The 20245-nt window shown below is 45.8% G+C and overlaps 1 protein-coding gene across 1 annotated transcript in view; it reads left to right on the plus strand.

Annotated features, from left to right (window-relative positions):
* The window catches only part of plch2a (phospholipase C, eta 2a), a 214483-nt gene extending 194770 nt beyond the window's left edge, over positions 1-19713 (plus strand). Inside the window, exons 12-23 of the mRNA XM_061735579.1 lie at positions 547-699; positions 3033-3131; positions 3751-3851; positions 4171-4259; positions 4587-4769; positions 4895-5002; positions 5109-5233; positions 5696-5780; positions 7407-7553; positions 8381-8460; positions 11081-11456; positions 16538-19713. Of these exons, the coding sequence (XP_061591563.1) occupies positions 547-699; positions 3033-3131; positions 3751-3851; positions 4171-4259; positions 4587-4769; positions 4895-5002; positions 5109-5233; positions 5696-5780; positions 7407-7553; positions 8381-8460; positions 11081-11456; positions 16538-18165 (3174 nt within the window). The 3' untranslated portion in view covers positions 18166-19713. The remainder of the gene's footprint in view (positions 1-546; positions 700-3032; positions 3132-3750; positions 3852-4170; positions 4260-4586; positions 4770-4894; positions 5003-5108; positions 5234-5695; positions 5781-7406; positions 7554-8380; positions 8461-11080; positions 11457-16537) is intronic.
* The last annotated feature ends 532 nt before the right edge of the window (positions 19714-20245 follow it).

Here is a 20245-nt window from a genome sequence, read left to right on the forward strand (position 1 = left end):
TACCTCGTCTGTGTGGCTCCACATGGTCACAGTGGAATGACTTTAAGAATGCTTGTTAAAGAGCCAATTTTAGATGATGAAACTGACTGTAAATGTGTCAGTGTCACCTAATTATGCTTGGAAAATGCCCTTGTTTTAGATGTGCACCTCAGAGACGAGCTGCAGCTGCTCAGTAATGGAGGCACTCCTCCATGAGTTTAGCCACAGTTTGATCAACCTGCTCTTTTTAATGCTGATCATGTCGTTGGAGAGCGTACTCAAGAGATTTTTAGATTTTTTAAGCAAGTTGGCAGCCTTGACGACCGATGTGTACAGCAGGAGGAGGCGGGTCCAACCTAAGTAGTGGAGAAATGAATCATGTCAGATTATGTCGGTATAAACACTTTATTTTTAGCAGGTAAATAAAAATGTATCCATACTTTACTAAAATGCAACAATCTATTTCTGATGACTCAAAATCTTACCTTGTTATTTTGTGATGTAAAATAGGAGTGAAATTGAGTTTATATTTGTAAAACAACTCCTACAAATGCTTCGTCCTTGCAGACTTCTGCCAACAGGAAGCAGGTGGAGAACATGGCAAAGAAGAAGCTGGACAACTTGATGAAGGAGTCCAAGATCCGGGACAGAGAGGACCCAGACAGCTTCACCATCGCGGCGCTCCCTCCTGGGAAACCTGCAGAGAAAACCGGCAGCAAGGTAACGGGAGTTAGCATACGCAGGTTAAATGAAGGGCTTGTCTGGTGTTGGTGTTAGTTGTTCTGAACCAGCGTTTCTGAACTGTAGGTGAGAACAAAAATGTCATATTTTTACATGTACAACATACGTGGACGAGTCTGGAAGCTCACATCAACATTATTGAAAGGCTTGATTTAATAATTTCACTTTTTAATCTAAAATAAAACCAAAGTTTTAGTGGATTTTCATGGTTTTCTTTGCAATTTTCTGCCTTTTTAAAAAAAAAAAACAGAAAAAAAACAAACAAAAAAAAAGTAATATCTGAGATTTAAGTGGTCAAAAAGCAGTAAAAAACATGACACAACAAATACTAGGTTGAACCGAGAAAGTAGACGTGAGACGGACGTTTGAGCGGGTAGGAGAGGTGAAGTCCATGACTGAACTAACTGTTGGCCGATACACTCGATCTCTGCATTTGAATATTTGAATTACAATGTTCTGTTGAGTATAAGTGAGAAGACCGTCCTGTGGGCATAGCGCTGTATTAACAGTGTATTACCACCAACCGAACTGTATGGTCTGAGAAATATTGAGATTTTGCTGTGTATAGCATGTCTTTATAGTGGAGGATGTGACTATAAACCGTATTCTTCTGGGTGGCAAAGTCGTTCCAGCTGACGTCCTTGAGCTGGCGGGTCTGGGTGTTAGTATCAGGGAGCAGGATGAGGCGAGACGGTTTAGTTTTGGATAGTGTGGGGTTGACACTAAATGATATGAGCTTAAAGGGGACAAGGCCAGAGCAGCAGATCAGGTCCAGGATGTGTCTTTGGGAGTGTGCGGGGAAGTCGGTGAACTGCTGTAATCCAAAGCTGTCGGCATACGAAGGCCTTCGTTGATATTTACAAGGTGTGTCACCAAGCAACATTGTGTTGGGGTGAGCGAGCGGAGAATGTGATGATTTTAAGAGTATCGGGCTCAGGTGGACGGTAAATAGCCGGAGACTCAGACGACCGTCAGGCTGGGAAAGGGACTGGGACAGGCGAGACTTTCCAGTTCTTGCGGTAAATTGTTGCGATACAGCAAAAGCTGCAGCCTGTTTTAGGTTTCGTCGTATCGTTCCTCTGCCCCTTAAAGAACCCAACATCATTGTGAAAGGTTTAGGAGCAGAAAGGGACATAAATCACTGCACGGGGACATTTAAATCTCTCTCATTGTACACACACACTACACTCATCCTTCCTTAGAAATACAACATTGAATACTGTCGCTTTGTGAGTGAAGTATTGTTCTTGCTCCTGCCAGCGCGCAGTTTGTCTCCCCTCCCTGACCTGTCCCCCTAAGGCATCTGTACCCTGGCAGTAAACGGTTTTAAACGGTGCTCGATTGATGAGATATAACCACCAGGTTTCTCCAAACAAGTGTTTATATCGTTTAAATAAAAGCAGTTCTTATTAATGTGTCACACATTTGCTTAATTCCTCATAAAATCCCTTCATTACGTTCAGTGTCACTTCCTCTTGGTCCGTTCTGTAAGCTATTCCAGAGGGACTGCCAACGAATTAATCCCCGAAACTTAATAGCCGAAGAGCTGAGTTGAGTTTTGTAAAAAAAAAAAAAAAAAAAAAAAAAAAGTCTGAGTTGAAGGTCTCCATGTGACTTATTGTCGATCCATAAGTGTTTTTTTTTTTTTTTTTTTTGTTTAATTTTAAAGCTTTAAAGCTAAAGCTTCAACTACATCTTGTAATATTCAGTGTTCTACTTGTTTAAAGAAGCTGGTGAATCCAGTTTTTACTTCATCGTGTCGCCGTAGTCTCGTTATGCAACCTTTGTATCCCCACGCAAATATCTCTGTTGTACTGGAGGAGGATGAGAAGTAAAGACTGGTGGGAAAGAGTTGTCTTCACGAATTTACTGATGCAGAAACTCCATTACAGTGTTTACCTGTGTTCATAACGCGACTATGATCGGCATGCTCCACCTGCCTCGGTGTGACTGTTGCTTCCTCTCATCAGACTTTAAGTAGATTTAGGCTGGCTGCTTCTTAATTGGAGTGTTGCCGTAATCTGATTATGACTGAAGTATTGTGGTCCGTGTAAACGTGCTCATCGTCTGACAAAAACGATCCTCTTTTTTTATTAATGTTTCCACAATGATGGAAGGAGCTCCTAAGCGCTAGTAGCACGGAGGAGCATCGTCTTCTCTGAGAACAGGCTGTTTCCAGACACCACTAACCTGCAGGACTTGTCCTGCTTGTACCCTTCATTTAAAAATATTAAAATGCTGTGTGTCTCATATAATGAAGGCTTTATGAGCAAAGCCTTTATTTCTAATTTCATTGTTAACTCTGTTCTCAGGGCAAGAGCGACGATGGGACAGACACGGCGGATGAAGCCAATCCCAGCAGCACCAAACGTTCCAGCCGTTCCTTTATTGGCAGCTTCTCCAAGCGCAAGGTTGGACTTCTCGTCTCACTGATCGCGACGTTGTCCTGCTTGTATCTCAGTCGATGAATCCAATTAGTCTGGTCATGAAAACATGAGCTGTGGAAGCAGGATTTTTCTTTACGGCTGAAAAGATCCAGCTTTCCTCTTCTACAGAATAAACCAGTGTTCATTTGTCTGTCTGTTATCCGTCAGTCCTTCTCATGAGGTCAGACTGATATTGATAATGTCAGATAAGCGATCTGTTCTTCTCAATATCACTTCCCTCCTCTGCATTAAAGCCGTGTCCTTGGACTGACATCAGTCATTCCCACGCTGGAAATCTACACTTGTGTTTGGTCACATAAGTCTGAAATGTGCCAAAGTGTCCCAGGCTGCAGGGGACGGAAGGTCACCCTCAGCAAATCTGTCAGCCCTTGTAAAATCCATATTCAGCTCACCACATTGAGGGATGACAGATCACCTGAAAGGAATCTGTTTAAAGTAAAATGAGTTGACATTTAACGTTCCCTAATTTTGGTCATGATTTTTACCACCAACGTCTGAAATGCTACTTCATAGCTGTTTCTCTTAAAGAGAGCGCTTCCTCTCCGTTTCATGGGTCCCTTAAAACTTCAATCTCTGTCAGCAGAAAAAGCCGTCAAAGTTGAAGAAGACGTCAAGCTTTGAAGACACGGACACGGACCCGGAGAGCACGAGCAGCGCCTCCCGCGCACCGCTGCACCACAGCAAGTACGTCGGGAAAACACACGCTTATACAGCGAAGCAGGTTTTCTGAGTCTTCTGTGGGCGTTCACAAAGTTCCCCACTGATTCTGCCGACTCTGTTGACCCTTTTCTTACTTCTCATGATTAAACGACAGAAATTTTGGTACCACTTTTGACGATTTCCGTTGTGATTTTAACCATTCTTCAGTATTATGCCGATATCAGATGGATCCTTTCTCTGATTTTACTTGTTTAATGATCTTAAAACCTTTGTACATCACTATGAAAGCATTTCATTTCCTTGTGCACACTCTTATAGCTGCTGTCTTTTATTGGTCCCTCAGAAAGAAGAAAACCATGAAGCTTTCTCGAGCCCTGTCTGACCTGGTCAAGTACACCCGCTCTGTGGGTTTCGATGACATTGAGACTCAAGGTGAGCAGCTCCGGTCGTTGGACGTGGCTGCTGGCGCTCCGAGCGGGATCGGCCCGATCCAGCGGCTGTGCTTTTCTTGGCTGGTTGACTGTTTTCTTAAATATCTTACCTCAAGAAATATAATCATTAACATAAAACATAAACTAACAAAAACCACATATGACAAATTTTGTCCCAATTGTTTTAAATCCAGTCTTTTTAAAAGTTTGCGTTAGTTGCTTGGCCGGATCGAGTGTTTCCGTCTGACTTTTGTGCACAGCAGCTTATGTCCAGCGTACGTTGTGGAGGTTGCTGGGAGTGACTGGGACCTGTGCTTGTCCGTTGCAGCAAGCTGCAGCTGGCAGGTGTCGTCGCTCAGCGAGACCAAAGCCCACCAGATGATGCAGCAGAAAGCTACGGGCTTCATCCAGTTCAACCAGCGGCAGCTGTCCCGCATCTACCCGTCCTCCTACCGCGTGGACTCCTCCAACTTCAACCCCCAGCCCTTCTGGAGCGCTGGCTGCCAGCTCGGTACGTGCCTCCGCTCCGCCCAGGGAGCTGCGTTGATTGCTTTATTCCCCCACCAAAGCCGTACAACATTTATGAAACCTGTTACCACTGGATAAAGGTAACGGAGTGGGATATTTTAATTTCAGTTGCACTCAACTACCAGTCTGAGGGGCGTGTCCTGCAGCTCAACAGAGCCAAGTTCTACAGCAACGGCAACTGTGGCTACATCGTCAAACCCGCCTGCATGTGTGAAGGTCTGTACAGGACAGGGACTCCAGTTGAACTCTGACCTCTAAGCAGCTCCACTCATGCTGATCAGTTTTAGAACTACAGATCTGACCTTCTGTCCTCTGATCTCAGGTGCCTTCAACCCAAATTTGGAGGACCCCATACCAGGTAGGATGAAGAAGCAGCTGGTGCTGAAGATAATCAGCGGACAGCAGCTGCCCAAACCCAAAGATTCGATGTTGGGAGACAGAGGAGAGGTAGGATACTCATGTCCAACTGTAGTTAGTTTTATTCACTTTTAAGTAACTAGACGCGCTAACAAACAGATGCACTGTGCTCCTGTTGGTCAGTTAATCTTGGAGAGTTAATAGGAGAAACATGAAGCTCATGAGGAGAGTTTCAGTGGAAAAAGTTTGAATGTCATTTGGTCCTCGAGACTAAAAGTCTCTAAAGTATAAAACTAGGAAGACGTGAGCTTGAACATCCCTGGGGTTGCTGCTCGTCTCTGAAGGTTCTGAGTGAGCCAAGCAACCAGGAAACCGAGGAAAAACCCAAAAGCTCTGGATTAAATGTGTCGCTGCCTTTTAAATGTAAATGTTGCTCCATTGATTACTGAATATCTTGATATTCAACGCATTGTTTTTCTTTCTAATTACAGAAACCTTTGCAAACTTGATGCATTGGAGAGTCTTAAATGAAGTGCAATAATGTGATTTCAGATCATCGATCCCTTCGTGGAGGTGGAGATCATTGGCCTCCCGGTCGACTGCTGCAAAGAACAGACCAGAGTGGTGGATGATAACGGTGCGTTTAGCATTTAATGGTTAGAAAATGATCTGGCTGCCTTAGAAGAACAACCAGTATTGATTTTAAAATGGGACAAATGCAGTGGAAATGAATCATTTTGTTCAATTCTGATCTTCTTGTTAAATAAGATTAATCTCTGTGCGTCTGTCGAGGTTTAAGGTTAAAGGCCTTTCAAGACCTCTCCACTACAGCCTGGGGGCGTGTGCGTGTGTGTGTGTGTGTGTGTGTGGCTCTGGCTCGCCGGCCCAGATTTAGTTGTTATTCCAGCCTCGTCCAGTGACCTGCTCATGTTTTTGCCCAGTGGACCTTGGAGCATAAAAGAAATAAAAAATATGATTAATGGTTTATTTTAGTAGAGTAGTTACATGGTTATTACACCAAGATCAATGAAGGGTTTATGTCTAAAATAAATGAATTACAAATGAAATGAGATCAGGAAATGCATCTTGATCTAAACTGACAAAAACGATCCGTATCATCGTTTGTGTTTTAAAAGGGAACTTAAAAAGTTGCAGCTGTCATTCAGTCCAGCTGTTGACGTCATGTTGAGGATTGAAATCCCATGTCTCTCGTGTCTCGTAGCTGTGATAGATCCTCTGGTTGGAAGAACTTCATGCTGAAGTCCAGTGAGGTATTAATGTCCGCAGGTCCGAGCACAGCTTCCCCTCCGTCTATCCGCCCGTTTCCTCGTGGGAAGCTGTTCTGTGTTTAGATTGTGTGATTAGGTAACAGTCCAACCTTGATGCTTTTGTGTTAGTTTCCTGAACTGTATTTCTGTTTAATTATGTTCTTTTTCAAGTGACTTGACGTAAAGAACATTACACATAGACGTCTGAAAAGTTCCATAACGGCTGCAGTCGTCGATCTTTGCAGCTTTAACTGGAACTGAGCAGTTAAGGCCCAGTTACTTTACTAATCAGTGATGTGAGCCGGTAACGGTCTGGGTAGGGGCACGGACTGCATGGGCTGGTTGCAATAAAGCGAGTGATCTTTGTTGTTGTAACTGTTGTGTTGGCCAGGTGTGGCCCAACCCCCCCCCCAACCCACCCAAGAAAAGAGATTTGGTTGCTGTGTGGATATTATTTTTTTGCTGTGGAGGATGTATCGTGTTTGTTATTGGGAGTATCTCGCTGTATTCTTCTGAGTGATGCCTGGGATGTCTGTTTGTTGGTTAAACCAGTGTGATTGACAGCCCCCTCCCCTGATGCTCATGGGAGGCTGTTACTCCATGATGCTGTTGGGCAGCTGAAGCGCACATGTCTGAGTGAGGAGAACTATGGTTCGTCTCCGTCAGGTGCTTCATGGATGTGGCACCTGATGCAATACCTCGTCTTAACGTGATTGTCTTGTGTGTCTGAGCTTCCTCTGATGTATAATTGATAGTTCAGCATGAAGAAGAAGTGCTGACACAGCACCTCACCGGCTGCTGTTTGTGAATAATTGATGAATGCTGAGCTCGCTCTCTGATTCCCTCCTGGTCTGTCTTCCGTTGTCTGAACTGCTTTGTGTCCTTTTGTCTTTCTGCCTTACCTTCCTGACTCGTCCTCTCTTCCCGTTCTCTCCCCTCTCAACCGCTCCCTCCCTCCCTCCTCCGTCCCTGACCCCCTCGGGACCATTTTTCAGGGTTCAACCCGATGTGGGAGGAGACTCTGGTGTTCACGGTCCACATGCCGGAGCTGACCCTTGTGCGTTTCCTCGTGTGGGATCATGACCCCATCGGCCAAGACTTCATCGGGCAGCGCACAATCGCCTTCAACAGCATGATGCCAGGTAAGACGCCACGGCGGAGTCCGATCCGTGTCCCGTTCCTGGCGTGACCTCCGAAAACATTGATCCTGCCTTTGGCGTTGACCTCCAGTAACACGAGTAGCAGGCTTGGAAGAAGGGGCACGGTTACGTTTTTCTTTATTGTACCGGTTAGACTTTCCACCTCAAACGGCGTCACAACCTCTTTGTGTTGTTTCTAAAACCAGTGTTGTGCTGCTTTGATTTTTAAGGAATGTGTGCCGACTTTTCTGAAGCTTCATAAGCAGCCACCATATCTGTCTCTTTAAGTTGAGAAAAAAAAGTCTTTATGCTGGCTGCGTATCACTTTACTTCACCATCGCACATCAACAAGAGAGAGGAGAGGAGAAGAGAGGAGAGGAAAGGAGAGACCGAGCAAGAAACCTAACAAGAGTAAATCTTGCACAGGACTTTAGAAGTGACTTCAACTGAGTTTACGGTGCACTGTTACACGGGAAGATGTTTACCTGCCTGCGAGATCCTGTCTGAGACATAACTTACGTCACTTCCACCTCCAATAAATCACCAAACTTGATCATAACATTAACTTGAGGAGAAAAAAGTTTGGCAGGAATTAGGAACTGTATTTTCTGTAACGGTTTGAGGATCAACATGTTCGTTTTCATCTCCTGCAAATCCTTTCACTTTGGTTACTAGATGCTATTTAGCAAAAGGCACCAAAACCTTTTTTTTTATGTTATTTATTTTTATTTTTTTATTTCTTTTTTATATTATTTTTTGAGCAGAATCAATTTGACAGCCTGGGTTTTGCAAACCAAGATAGTTGACGTCTCCATCACGTTTGTGTGCAGGTTATCGACACGTGTACTTGGAAGGTATGGAGGAAGCTTCCATCTTTGTTCATGTGGCTGTGAATGACATCACCGGTAAGGTGAGTACTCCTGAGGAAGTCGCTGAATATCTCGCACCTAAAGTATCAGGACAGGTGACATGTGTCAGTTGTTACAAAATAAATAGCAAAGCATCTGGAAAGATTTAACAACATCCTGCACTCGAGCGAAGCCCTCCTCCTCCTCACGTTACCGCCCAATAACTGCTGGGCATGTCGTATTTAGGCGAACTGATCAGCAGTAGTGTGTTTTGACTTTGCTGTTATTTCCCCTAACTTGAGTAAGGGACATTTTTGTTGGTTATAATGATGTTCTTCATCTTTAAATCCAGCAGAAGCCGCAGTCACTGTTAATGTTTTTACTGTATTTGGCGTTTGTGTCTATGCTCTTGTACCATTTCCAGCCTTTAAACTTCCTCTTTCTCAGCGCTCTGTGTGCTTCTTGTCGTGACTTCCGTCTTACCTCACCCCAGCATATTGTTCTCTTTCATCCTCTCTGAGTTTCACCCTCTCTCTCTCTCTCTCTATGTCTTTGTGATTTCAGTGGACCCCTCTTTTATCAAACGCTCCACTTAAAAGCAGGAAATTGTTAGGAGCCTTGAAGCTGCCACTCAGAACCCAGGTGTAGTGAGACCCAGTTGGCATTTTGCATGAGCAACTCCCACCTTATTAATATTCTGGTAGAGCACCCCCCCTCTTCTCAACCAACTAATGGCATTAAAAATGTTAGGCCAACTCATGCCCCACATGAGTTATGAAGGCTTGGCTACATCTCATCAACCCAGCAAGTAGATCCAATGCTGTCAACCTCACAACCCAAAGTTTCTGTTGGGTTCAGCACAACGGGGGTTTATGGAGCTGGTACATTTGAGGGCTTATGTTTCCATCATGCCCCTTAACTGTTAACGTGCAACCATAGACTGAATCAACCACAGGTTTCATCAGGAGTGCTCCTGAAGTCTCCGTTTCCTCGTACTGCTTGGTGGCATGTTAAAAATGGTTCAGTACGAGCAGGCTGGCTGGAGTATTCCTGCCTTAGTTTCCCAGTTCACCTCGGCTGACGTGGCTTATGGTGACCCATGATGCTAATGAATCGGTCCAAACGTCCTTCTTGCCGCCGGCACTGAAGCGAGGACTAGCTGAACCCTGCTGAATCTGCTGAACCTGCTGGGACATGCGGACCCGTAAAAGTACAGTAAAAAAGACAAATCCCCATTAATTCACCGAAGCATCACAGCTGTTCAACATCATGCTTTAATTTTGACTATTGTATAAGTAATCACCAACACGAGAGAACAGGGCTTTTAGCGCTACCACCGTGTCGTCTGGCTCTGAGTAAGATGGGACGTAAGCACGTTTCAAAAGTTTGAACATAAACGTTTGCATCTCAACTCACGTCACTCACTCAGCCAGAAGTATCTTTGTTTTCCATCCTGTCTTTGTGTTTGCTGTTGAATTCTCTTAATCAGTCTCGCTAGTGACCAGCAGTCCGACCAGTTGGATCTACTTCCTTTCCATTGCCCCTCCCCTTTTTTTCGTGATTTAAAAAAAAAAAAAAAAAAAACCCTTTTCAGTGTTGACGTGTCGCTGCACTTCCACTCCATGTTTCAGGATTTATAACCTCAAACATCCAGGAGCTTTCCCAGGGGTAGAGATCTCGCTCCTGCATTTTTCACACACGTGGACGAATCAAAAGTTAGATGTCGTTTCCAGTCCAACTTCCCTCATTTAACTGCTGGTTGGACACAGATAATTGGCAAAACCTCTGCAGCTTCTCATCTCATTTCCCCAGTCAGAGGTGTCCCACACGAGAAGTTCCTGAACTTCAGGAACTGTGTCCTAACCACTTCCTGTCTGGAACTTGAGGAAACTGAGGTCTCTGTACTGTTCATCTGGGAAATTTCCTGACGCCCCGTGATGCCTTGCCTCACTGAAGCACCGTTTGGTTTCACGTCTGTCGCCTAGTCCAACGTAATCATCAGAAATCCCCACTTTCATTGCCTGTGTGTCTTCACCCGACGGTCCTTGAACCCTGCCGTGTACCACCGTCTGAAAGCCAGCTACACACACCATAATACACCAGCTCCCATTATCGAATGTCTTTTATTTTGAAGGGCTGAACAGTTTCACACACCGAAGTAAAAGTTGAAGCACTGTGTTTGGTTTTATTTATTTAATTAAATTATTTGTCTGCAGTCAGATCCACCCTCTCTTGATTTAGGCAGCATCAGAGTAGAAGAGCAGATGAAAACCTCACATTTTATTGTAGACCGTCTGAGAAACACTGTGCTTCCAGCATGTTTGCTGTTTCTCCAGCTGATATTCTGCTCTGAGACTGCAGCTGCCGTGCACAGATGTGTAGGAGCATCTAGCTCTTTGAATCCACTTGGAATTCAAAGATGGTCAGCATGTCCAGCATCACAGCTGAATGATCATGCAGCAGTTTAATATATGATCATTCTGGGATGTTACGTGAATTTCCTGGGTAAATGCTGTTGGACAGTTTTCTTTAAGCATGCTCACTGTGCAAAGACTACTCGTGTTGTGTGGACTCATGTCACTTACATTAAAGCAAGGACTTTTCTTGCCTCTGACTTACTGTCATCGAAGATTTACTTTGTGTTTTACACTAATCTGTTGTTGCTTTTTTGTTTTCTGTCAGGCCAGAGTAGCCAGCGGCATAAAAGGGCTGTTTCACAGAAACCCAAAGCAGGCTTCCCTGGACAGCCATGCTGCTGTACAGCACGGCCGTAGACACCCCTTTGGTGCCCACCTCCTGCGCCGCACTGCCAGCGCCCCCACCAGAGGTCAGTCCAAAATTAGGAAAGGCTTTCCAGAGATTCCCATCGACACCAAAGACAACAGCTCGGAGGGTGCGAGTGAGGAGTCTGAGGACAGGGACAAGGCCTGTGCTGCCGCCTCGTACAAGTTCACTCCACCACAACATCGCAATGGGGATTCACTCGCATCCCATCCAACCAAAGGCCCCTGGGACCACCCTGACACAAATGGAGCTTTCCACCCAGAGGAGGGTAAAGGTAAGAGCTCACGTTTTGATCAGCGGCGCCCTATGAGCGAACCGCTGAAACGGGCCAGTCGTCTCCGTTTTCATGAGCCGCTGGACACGAAGCCGGGGGTGTTTGCCCGAGTTGCACTGAATAGCTCAGGCAGGGTGGGGATGTCCTCCAACTGCATCTCGTGTGTGATTGGCTCCGAGGAGAGTCCGGAGGGTGAAAGGGAGGGTCAGGTTGACGAGAGACAGGGGTGCGAGTTCAAAAGTGCAGATGAGGAGAGACAGGAGATGCTCTCATCCACCAACAGACACGTTCCACCACAACCTGCCAAGCCTCGGCGCCAAGCTGCGCATACAGACTTACAGGAGTCTCCCCCCGAATCCAGGTCCAGCGGGGAAGAGCAGTTTCAGTGCTCGCCCCAGGCCTTCCTTCGAAGCGCCCCTTTCTCCAGATCCAAAGCCCGACAAACTCTGGGTCCCCAGTATTTCCGGCCTCAGACCGATGTGTCACACAAGAAACCCCGGTCCTGCAGCGTTCCCCGTAAACGCTCCTCCAACGCGGTAACGCCAGCCCCGGGCTTCGCACCCGACTCCAAGACCAACCTCTGCTGGCGGCAGCAAACGCCGCCCAGCTACGGTGCCGTCTGTGGTTCTTCGCAGCCGTCGCTGACCAGCGTTAACGTAAAAGAAGCTCTGCTGCTCAGTGACAGCAGCAGCTGCGACAGCTTTGGCAGCCTGAGCAGCTTGGAGTTTCCTCCGATGCTGCCGCCGCGATCCATCCTGGACAACCGCAGGAGGGCTGCAGGCACCCTGCAGCGAGAGATGAACGCCCTGTTTGCCCAGAAAATGGAAGAGTTGCGCCACAAGTCGCCCATGTTTTTTGCTGGTAAGATGTATCCGAGGAAGACGTAGCGATAGCCCGGTAGAGTTGTAGCTAGCAGAGATGGTCGTGCTGTACGTGTGTAGGTGAAAAGTTCTGCTGCGTTCCCGTGTGTAAGGAACCCTTCTCCCTTGTGGCCCTGGTAGTATGAGATTAGATCCCACCCATCCTTCCATCAGTTTAGATGTCGGCTCTAGTTGTCGTTCATCTCATCCTCTACGTTTTAACTGATCTGAGTTTGTCTCCACCTAATGCTACACATGCTTGACAGACGAGAAAAGTGGTAAGTTTTAAAACCCGAATGCAGGTTACATTTTGACGAGAACCGGCTAACTTGAGCAGCTACGTGTCCAGAATACATTAATAAGCATTTAATCATTTTTAGTGCACTGTTGCTGCCGTCCTCACCTGGCCACAGATGGTACTCTCGTTCCCCGGTCTTGAACGTTACCCATATTACAACCCGGGTAACTTTGGCTGTTAGCAGGAGGACGGTATGCAGGTGACGTTAGCTGCGTGGAAGCGCTTCAGATTGAGAGATGAGTCAGTCTGCCGGATGTGTAGTCTCAGTCTGGTTTACGGTGCCGGACCGGAGGCCCCGGGACCGGAGGCTCGTGGATGCTGCAGGTTCTACCGACGGCATCATCAGTTCAGTAGGCTGATTATTGGTACAGCTACCAAAAGCTCGGTTAGGAATCTTAATCTCAGGGGGGAAAAAATCACACCATTAGACCCAATGAATTTTTTTAATTTGCAAAAAAACGATTAATTGTATCCTAATCCTAAAATTGTCATCAGTTATTTTTTTGCTAACTGTAAGTCAGTGATTGCATCGTGTTTTTATTTCTTTTGCAGTTTTAGACATAAAAAACATACATTTTTAGCAGCTCTTGGATCACACAGTGCAGATGTGTGCACTGCTCCCAAATGGATCCCCCCCACCCCCCGCACCTTTTTGTCCCTCACATGACAAGGGAGTCGTCTTCTGGTTGGACCCCAGCTTTTAGGACTAAAGCCCCGCCCTCATGCCCCTCGTTTAATATGCCGTGGCCAACATGTTGTCATCAACAAAATAACACGGGATGTCACCAAAATGAAAAAAAATAAATAAAAATTGTGACGCCCACCACACGGACAACAAGGGTGAGAATTTCGGGTCATGTTACACCAGAAAAATGTTCTGGCATCTGTTTCGTCCCAAGATGCTGGCAGATGCTGTACTTGTCAAAGGTCGATCACATCCCCGGCCTTTTTGTCTGTCTTTGTCTTTTCACTTTAAAATGCTTTGAAATTCATGCTTGGAGATAAAAATGCAATAACCTGCTTTGATGATGCTTTTTCTGTTCTCAAAGCTCTTTCCTTGCCTCCATTTTCCCCCATCCCTCTTTCCAGTTTGGCTAAATTCATTTTTCCTCTTTGTCCCTTTTGCACGCTCTCTCTGTTCCTAGTGCAGAATTAAGAGGATGACCAGAGCCAGGTAAACTTTCTGAATGCATGCAGCCTTTGAATCCCCCCCCCCCCCAGTAGTTCTGTCTCAACTGCTTGCTCCTCTGACCTGAACACCTGACCTTGTGGGGGTTGACATCAATGTTCCTCTCCATTTTCACTCGTTCTCCAATTGCACCAATTTGAAATGACACCGGTGGAAGGTGTAGGAGCACCAATCCCGTTTTCCGTCCACATCATTGAGTAAAGGGTGGAGGCCCCACAGAGCGCCAATGCATGGACCACACAGTTCCCAGAACTCTGACTTGTGCACGAATATGTAAAGACCTGTTGAGTATTGGGTTTTTTTTTTGCATCACTGGTTAATTTTGCAGACGTTAATAAAGTTTTTTATTTTAATTTTTTTCATTTGGTTTTGGTCCACCACATCTGATGTGACTTTTAGGCAGCAGTTTGGTAGGTCAACATGTCAAAGCGATATCCTCCATGTCATCTGCGGTTTGACATGAAGATGTTTGTGGCGTGAACTGCTGACCCATGCTCTCTCATGCTGTCTCACGCTGTCTCATGCTGCATGTGCTCAAAGCTGTCTCGCTTTGTCCTCTACTTGTATTTCAGTCTCAGTTATTTCTGATCAATAATCCTTGATAATGGTAAAGTTTCCCCTGCTAGCTAATGATGTAACAGTAACTTTAGCGTCCCTACCCTGGCATGGTTTCAGCAGCTGGCCAACAACCGATGTTGCTCTGAGTTTGTTGCGTTTGTACTGATGAAAGTAGGGCTGCAGCTATCGAATATTTTGGTAATCAAGTATTTTATCGAATCTTCCATCGATTAATCCAGTAATCGGATAAAACTTAGTTTTGCTTAATTAAAGCCCAATTACAAATATACAATAGAAAACAAAGCGATCACTTTAAAAAACTACCAGTTTGTTTCCTTTTATGAGAACAATTGACGGTTATTTACGTATTATGCAAAATAGTAAACTGTTAAATTTTCCAATAAAAATAAATAAAATTAATTCAAACTATATTTTTTGAGACAAAAAATAAATACAAATTGTTTCCCACTTATTTTAGTATTCGAAAAAGATTAAAAAATATTCATTGCCTTTTAATTGTGCAACTTCACATTCAGAACCAATACGTTTAAACAGCAATGCTTGACTGTGGACACAATAGTCTGGAACAATAGTCCTACGCAATGTAGACCGGGACCTTAATTATTAATCTAAAATGATCCCACACCTCAGACATCTTCAGTGTCTTCCTGTTATTACTTTCGCTTTGCTGCGTTCGGCTGGGGCCGCTGTCTGTACAGCAAAACTGTTCACAATGTCTTCTTCCAGTTTATGGCGACGCGTACGTGTAAGCATGTTGTGTCACACTAAAAAGAATCCGTGTGAAACGTGAGCTTTAAGTTTATTCTTTAATTAAACTAGGCTTCGAGGCAGAGGAAATCCCTCCCGCAATGATATATATATATATATTTATTTTTTGTTACTAAAGGAATCGTTGCAGCCGTAGATGAAAGTATTCGTACAGCAGCATACTTCCAATCAGTTCTGCACTGCTCTCCCGCTCCAGGCGTGCAGGCTTCATTGCGTCAGTTTTCATTTACCTTCTTGAGAGATGATTGTTTTGTGTTCCCGGGAATAGGTCAGGTGTTTACCCATGACCTCATCCCTCCAGGGAGGTACGGACCTGTTCCACAAAACTTAGTTCTGGTTGGATTTCATCTCAGCTGTTTATATCAGAAACTAAAGTATCAGCTTACTCCATTCTTGTTTCCTTGTGTATTTGTTTGTTTTTTTATGGACCTGTTTTTGTAAAGGGGAAATTTTTTTTTTTTTTTTTTTTAAATTAGATCTATGACTATTATTTTTTGCAGATGTTAACACTTGAGGTATTGATATTTTGATATTGATATTTAACCTGGTGTTCACGTGACTGGGGTCATATTCACCTAAAGTCACCTGCTTCTCTTCTGAATCTGATCATCAGTTGTGATTTCAGATGAAAACTGTCTTTTACCCGTTTGGTCCTTAAATGGATATAATCAGATTCATGGCCATAAATCAGATTCGTGGCCATGAGACACGAGACATGAGAGAGGACAATTCATGTGGATTTTTGTTGAATGTGGGTGGGTGGGAGGGGTCACACTGAACTGGGCTTTTCTTTGGCGTCACCCAGAACCAAATTGCACTAGTAATACTGAAAGAGAGGCTTCCATGCTCAGATGTGTGTATCCTCTCTCAAACTCGGTGTTCAGTTCCCAACTGCTTCCAAAAAGTCTTGTGTACGTTGTCAAGTATCATCGAGCTGGAAAGATGTCAGCAGCAGAGGACACAAACTAATAGGAGCAGTCAAAAGTTTTTGAACAGGTTGTATCTTTTTACTGGATTCAGTTTTTCAACTGATGTCTCTTAGTTTGTAACATTAATGAAAAAAATCAATAAAAGAAGTTAATGTTTTAATTTGAGCTTTCTCTGCTTTTAAAATAAATGACCACGATTTCCAAATATGAACATAGCCCCCCTGCACCCTTTCAGAGCAACTTCACAAGCGATTGTAAAGCAGTTAAACTGAAGTGGTGAGATGGAGCGGGTGTGTATCCGTGTGTGGTATCTGGTTCTGATGAGGTCAACATGCAGGCAGTTTCCAGGGCAACTCTTTGGGTTAGTCTCCTGAAATCTCATGTTGCTATGACCACAAGGCTTGAAGTGATGGTGACATCTTTGACAATAATGCGTTCTGTTGTCTCTCTCTCCACAGACTTTTCCACAGTGCGAAGACCAGCTGTCCCTCAATATCCTGCACCGAATGCAGAAGATACCAGTAGCAGCCGTTTTCTCCGCAGCGCCTCCACTCGAGATGAGAGGCCCTCTTCACAGCCCTTCACATCTACACCACTGCACTCACCTTCCACAGCAATAAATGCACTGTCCCCACTGGCTCTTACTACAAATGGAGTGGGTAGCAGTCCCACCAAGGTGTTGGGAGAACCTAAGGAAATTGCTACCTTTTCCCTAACCTCGTCCGTCCTCGTTAAAAACCCTGATGAAGAAAAACAGTACACCCAAACAAGCAAAGGCACTCTTTCACCCATGAGGGACAGAACAGACCAGAAGGATAACCAAGAAACGATGACGGGAAAGAAAAGTGATGCAGCTGACGTGAAGGCGAGCTGTGAAGCACAGCCCCCTTCGGCAGCTGCGTCCACAGGAACCCCTGCTGTCCCACCAGTGCAGGCCAGGAGGGCACTTTTCAGCCCTCTGCCGTCACATGCACCGGTACGCCGAGCAAAAAGCGAAGGCCATGTTCTGATGGGTGGAGCCCCGGCTGGCCGGACCCAGTCGGCGGTGCCAGTGGTCTTTACAGATGCCACCATGACCGACCGCCTATGGAGCAAACTGGACCCTGGAAGCCACAGAGAAAGCATGTCGTCCTCCTCTAGCATCTCCTCCAGCGACACCGTCATCGACCTCTCGCTGCCGAACTTGGCCCGGAAGAGCCTCGCCACTCTGCCCAACACCAGCAACTCCTGCGAGCCTTCCTGGGTCAGCTGCCGTCACTCTGCGTTGGTTCCTCACAACATGTTCAGCAAGAGCAAGTCCAACCCAAATCTTCAGCAAAACGATTGTCTCAAAGATGAGCTTAGGCCACGCCCCCTGCAGGCAGCTCGAGACGTTTCAGAAGATTCGGTCAGCAGACTGACTCAAAGGAGACACACCTGGAGTCGGCTCTACATGGAAGGCCTCAAGCAGTCGTCGGCCAGGGGGCCGCCCGCTCCCGCTAAAGCCCCCACGCCCGCCATGTCCTCCATGTCCAAAAGCCTCGGGGATCTGACCTCTGACGACATTTCCTGCAACTTTGACAGCAAGTACCGCAGCATCAGCCGCAGCTTCATTGTCAGGCCGAGCAGGGAGCAGCTGCGCAGAGGCGGTCCGCAGAAGTGTCGGCCGCAGAGCGACCTGACGGAGCAGCTCCGCAGGCTGACCGACGTGGAGCCTCTGACCGCTCGGGACTTTGCACCTGAAAGCAGGCCTGAAGACTCGCAGGAGGATTCAGTGGACGAGACCCTGCGACGAAGGACCTCGTCACGGAGCCAGAGCAGGGTGCGATACATCGCAAACAGGGCCAAACAGGCCCAGGAGAGGCAGAGGCTCCAAGGCCTGGTCCAAGCCAGGAGTGCAAGCTTCAGTCTGACTGGTACGAGAGGTCCTGTTTGCCCCATTGAGGAGAGGGGGAACCCCGAGGGGGCGTGTTGCGTGGCTCTGAGTCCCTGCAGCGGCCTTGACCTGCTGAGTCAGCTAACTCCCTTAGAATCTCCCTCCCCGATAGCATCTCGCTCCTCCCAGGACCCCGAAAACAGTGATTTCTTTTTCAGGCTCAAACTCTGAGAACTGGCTGACTTGGAACTGAGCGTGAGAAACACAGCTAGAAACATTTCACTTTTCTTCCTTCAAATCTTTTTCTGTTTTTGTTTGTTCAGGAAAAAAAAAAAAAGAATTGCATATCCTGTAAACTGGTTCACAAAACCACATCCAGGAGGAAAATGTTCCACGGTCCATCTTATCTGCATCTTAAAGTTGGGCAACATTCATTTCTTAACCTGCGAGGCAGAAAACATCAGTGGCCTTTCCAGCGGAGACGGTGGAAACGCCTCCACGCATCTGACTCCTCAGCCTTGACAGTCCCCCGGTAGCGTAGAGTCCACTGAACTCGGGAGGCGACATCATGACTTTGACTGTGGGCAGATTCAAGCCCACTACAGTGGTACCAGTTATGAATGCTAGCGTGGGTCTGTGCACCTGAAACATCTCTGGAGGTGAAGGAATCAAGGTGACGGCTGCAGTGTTGGTTGCTCCAAGTCCCACCCTGGCAACACATCTACCCTGGTGCTGGTGCTGGTGCTGGTGCTGTTCTCTCCCCTGAAAAAAGCCCCATTACATGTCCAAATGTGGAAATCCCTCAACAGCACAACAGTAAAGGTGTGGACTGCTCTAGAACCATCCAGCAGGTTCTGCTGTGGAAAAGCTACGTTGTGTTGGTGTGGTCCTTTCAGGGGAACCGTGAGTCGATAGTCAGGCAGTTGTAATTGTAATTAGTGAAACATGCCACAACCGTGTCTGCTGTTCATGTCGACTGTCACCTACACTCATGTCTGAGTCTCACATGAGCGCACCGTAGCAATAGATCCGAATTAGAAAACAGGATTTTAAAGAATTGTTTTTATTAACTTGAACTGTAATATTCTTTTTAACTGTGCTGAAAATTAGATACGTTATGTCCAGGCATTATTATTATTATTATTATTATTACTAGTCCATCCATCCACGAGCAATATTTTGAAAATGATGGTATGTTACCATTGCCGATGTACAGTTTGATGCTAAAGCTAAGGCTCGTCTCATGTCCTTGTTGGTGGGAGAAAAGGAAAGATTTAATTCCTACAATGCAGGATTGAAGGTGTGGATTTTAAGTTTGTGTAGTGGTTACGTTGTAATTTGACTGAGCTAGCAACATTTAGCTCTCTTCCTAACCTGCAGCATGTCACAGCACTGAGATCCTGTACTCTGAAGCAACGGCTTCCACCAGTGGACGACCTCACGCAATGTTTAGCTGTCTTACGTTGACTGCATGCCTTTTATGCACCGCATCATTTCTCAAGGCTGTGCTTTATTTTACAAGATATTTTATATAAAGATTTGCTATGATTCCAAGCTTCTCATTTGGATGGTCTCATGGTGGTCGGCAGGGCATCGTGTCTGAAACTGTTGTTGTTCATCTGTGGTACTAAAATAAGTTGGGAATGATCTTTGTGGAAGCACGTTTGTTGAGCAGCTGTGTCGTTCGCCCCGCCGCCCGACTTCTTTGTGCAAAAATTTAATGATATTGAATTCAAACGGTGTGTAATTATGACCTGAATAAATCTTAAATCAATATTACAGACATTTTCACGCCTCATTTATTTCCTTTGTGCATAAACTTTTAGTTCCGAGGGACAAGCGGGTCTGAGCCTTATACAAACTGACACGCAGGAGCCTCTGGCCTTGATCTTGGCCCGGTCTGCTTGCTGTTCTAATTATGGACTCGGCTTGGGTCTGTTTTCCAGCCATCACCTCTCACAACCCCTCCGGCGGGGGTAGAAACTCAAAAAGGAGAAACTGACCCCCAGCAGGGAAAGAGACTTTTGCTCAACAAAGACATGAGGCTCCACAAAACAAGACAAGCTCACTGTGTCGTTACAGGAAGAGAGATGTTTTCACGCCGTACTTGCCACCCAGGATCAGATCTTTTCAAAGGTTTTCTTTACCCAGTTTCATGTGTTTGGAAGATAAAGTCCAGTCATGGAGATGTTTAGCTGACTGAACATTTATTCAGTTTCCTCCATGCATGAGGCCTCGGTGAAACTGAAACCTTAAAACAGCGTGACACGGACACTAAAACACAAAAGCAGCTGGAAAGATTCCTGTGTAC

The sequence above is a fragment of the Cololabis saira genome, chromosome 12 (assembly GCF_033807715.1).
Source record: "Cololabis saira isolate AMF1-May2022 chromosome 12, fColSai1.1, whole genome shotgun sequence".
Taxonomy (NCBI): Eukaryota; Metazoa; Chordata; class Actinopteri; order Beloniformes; family Belonidae; genus Cololabis; species Cololabis saira.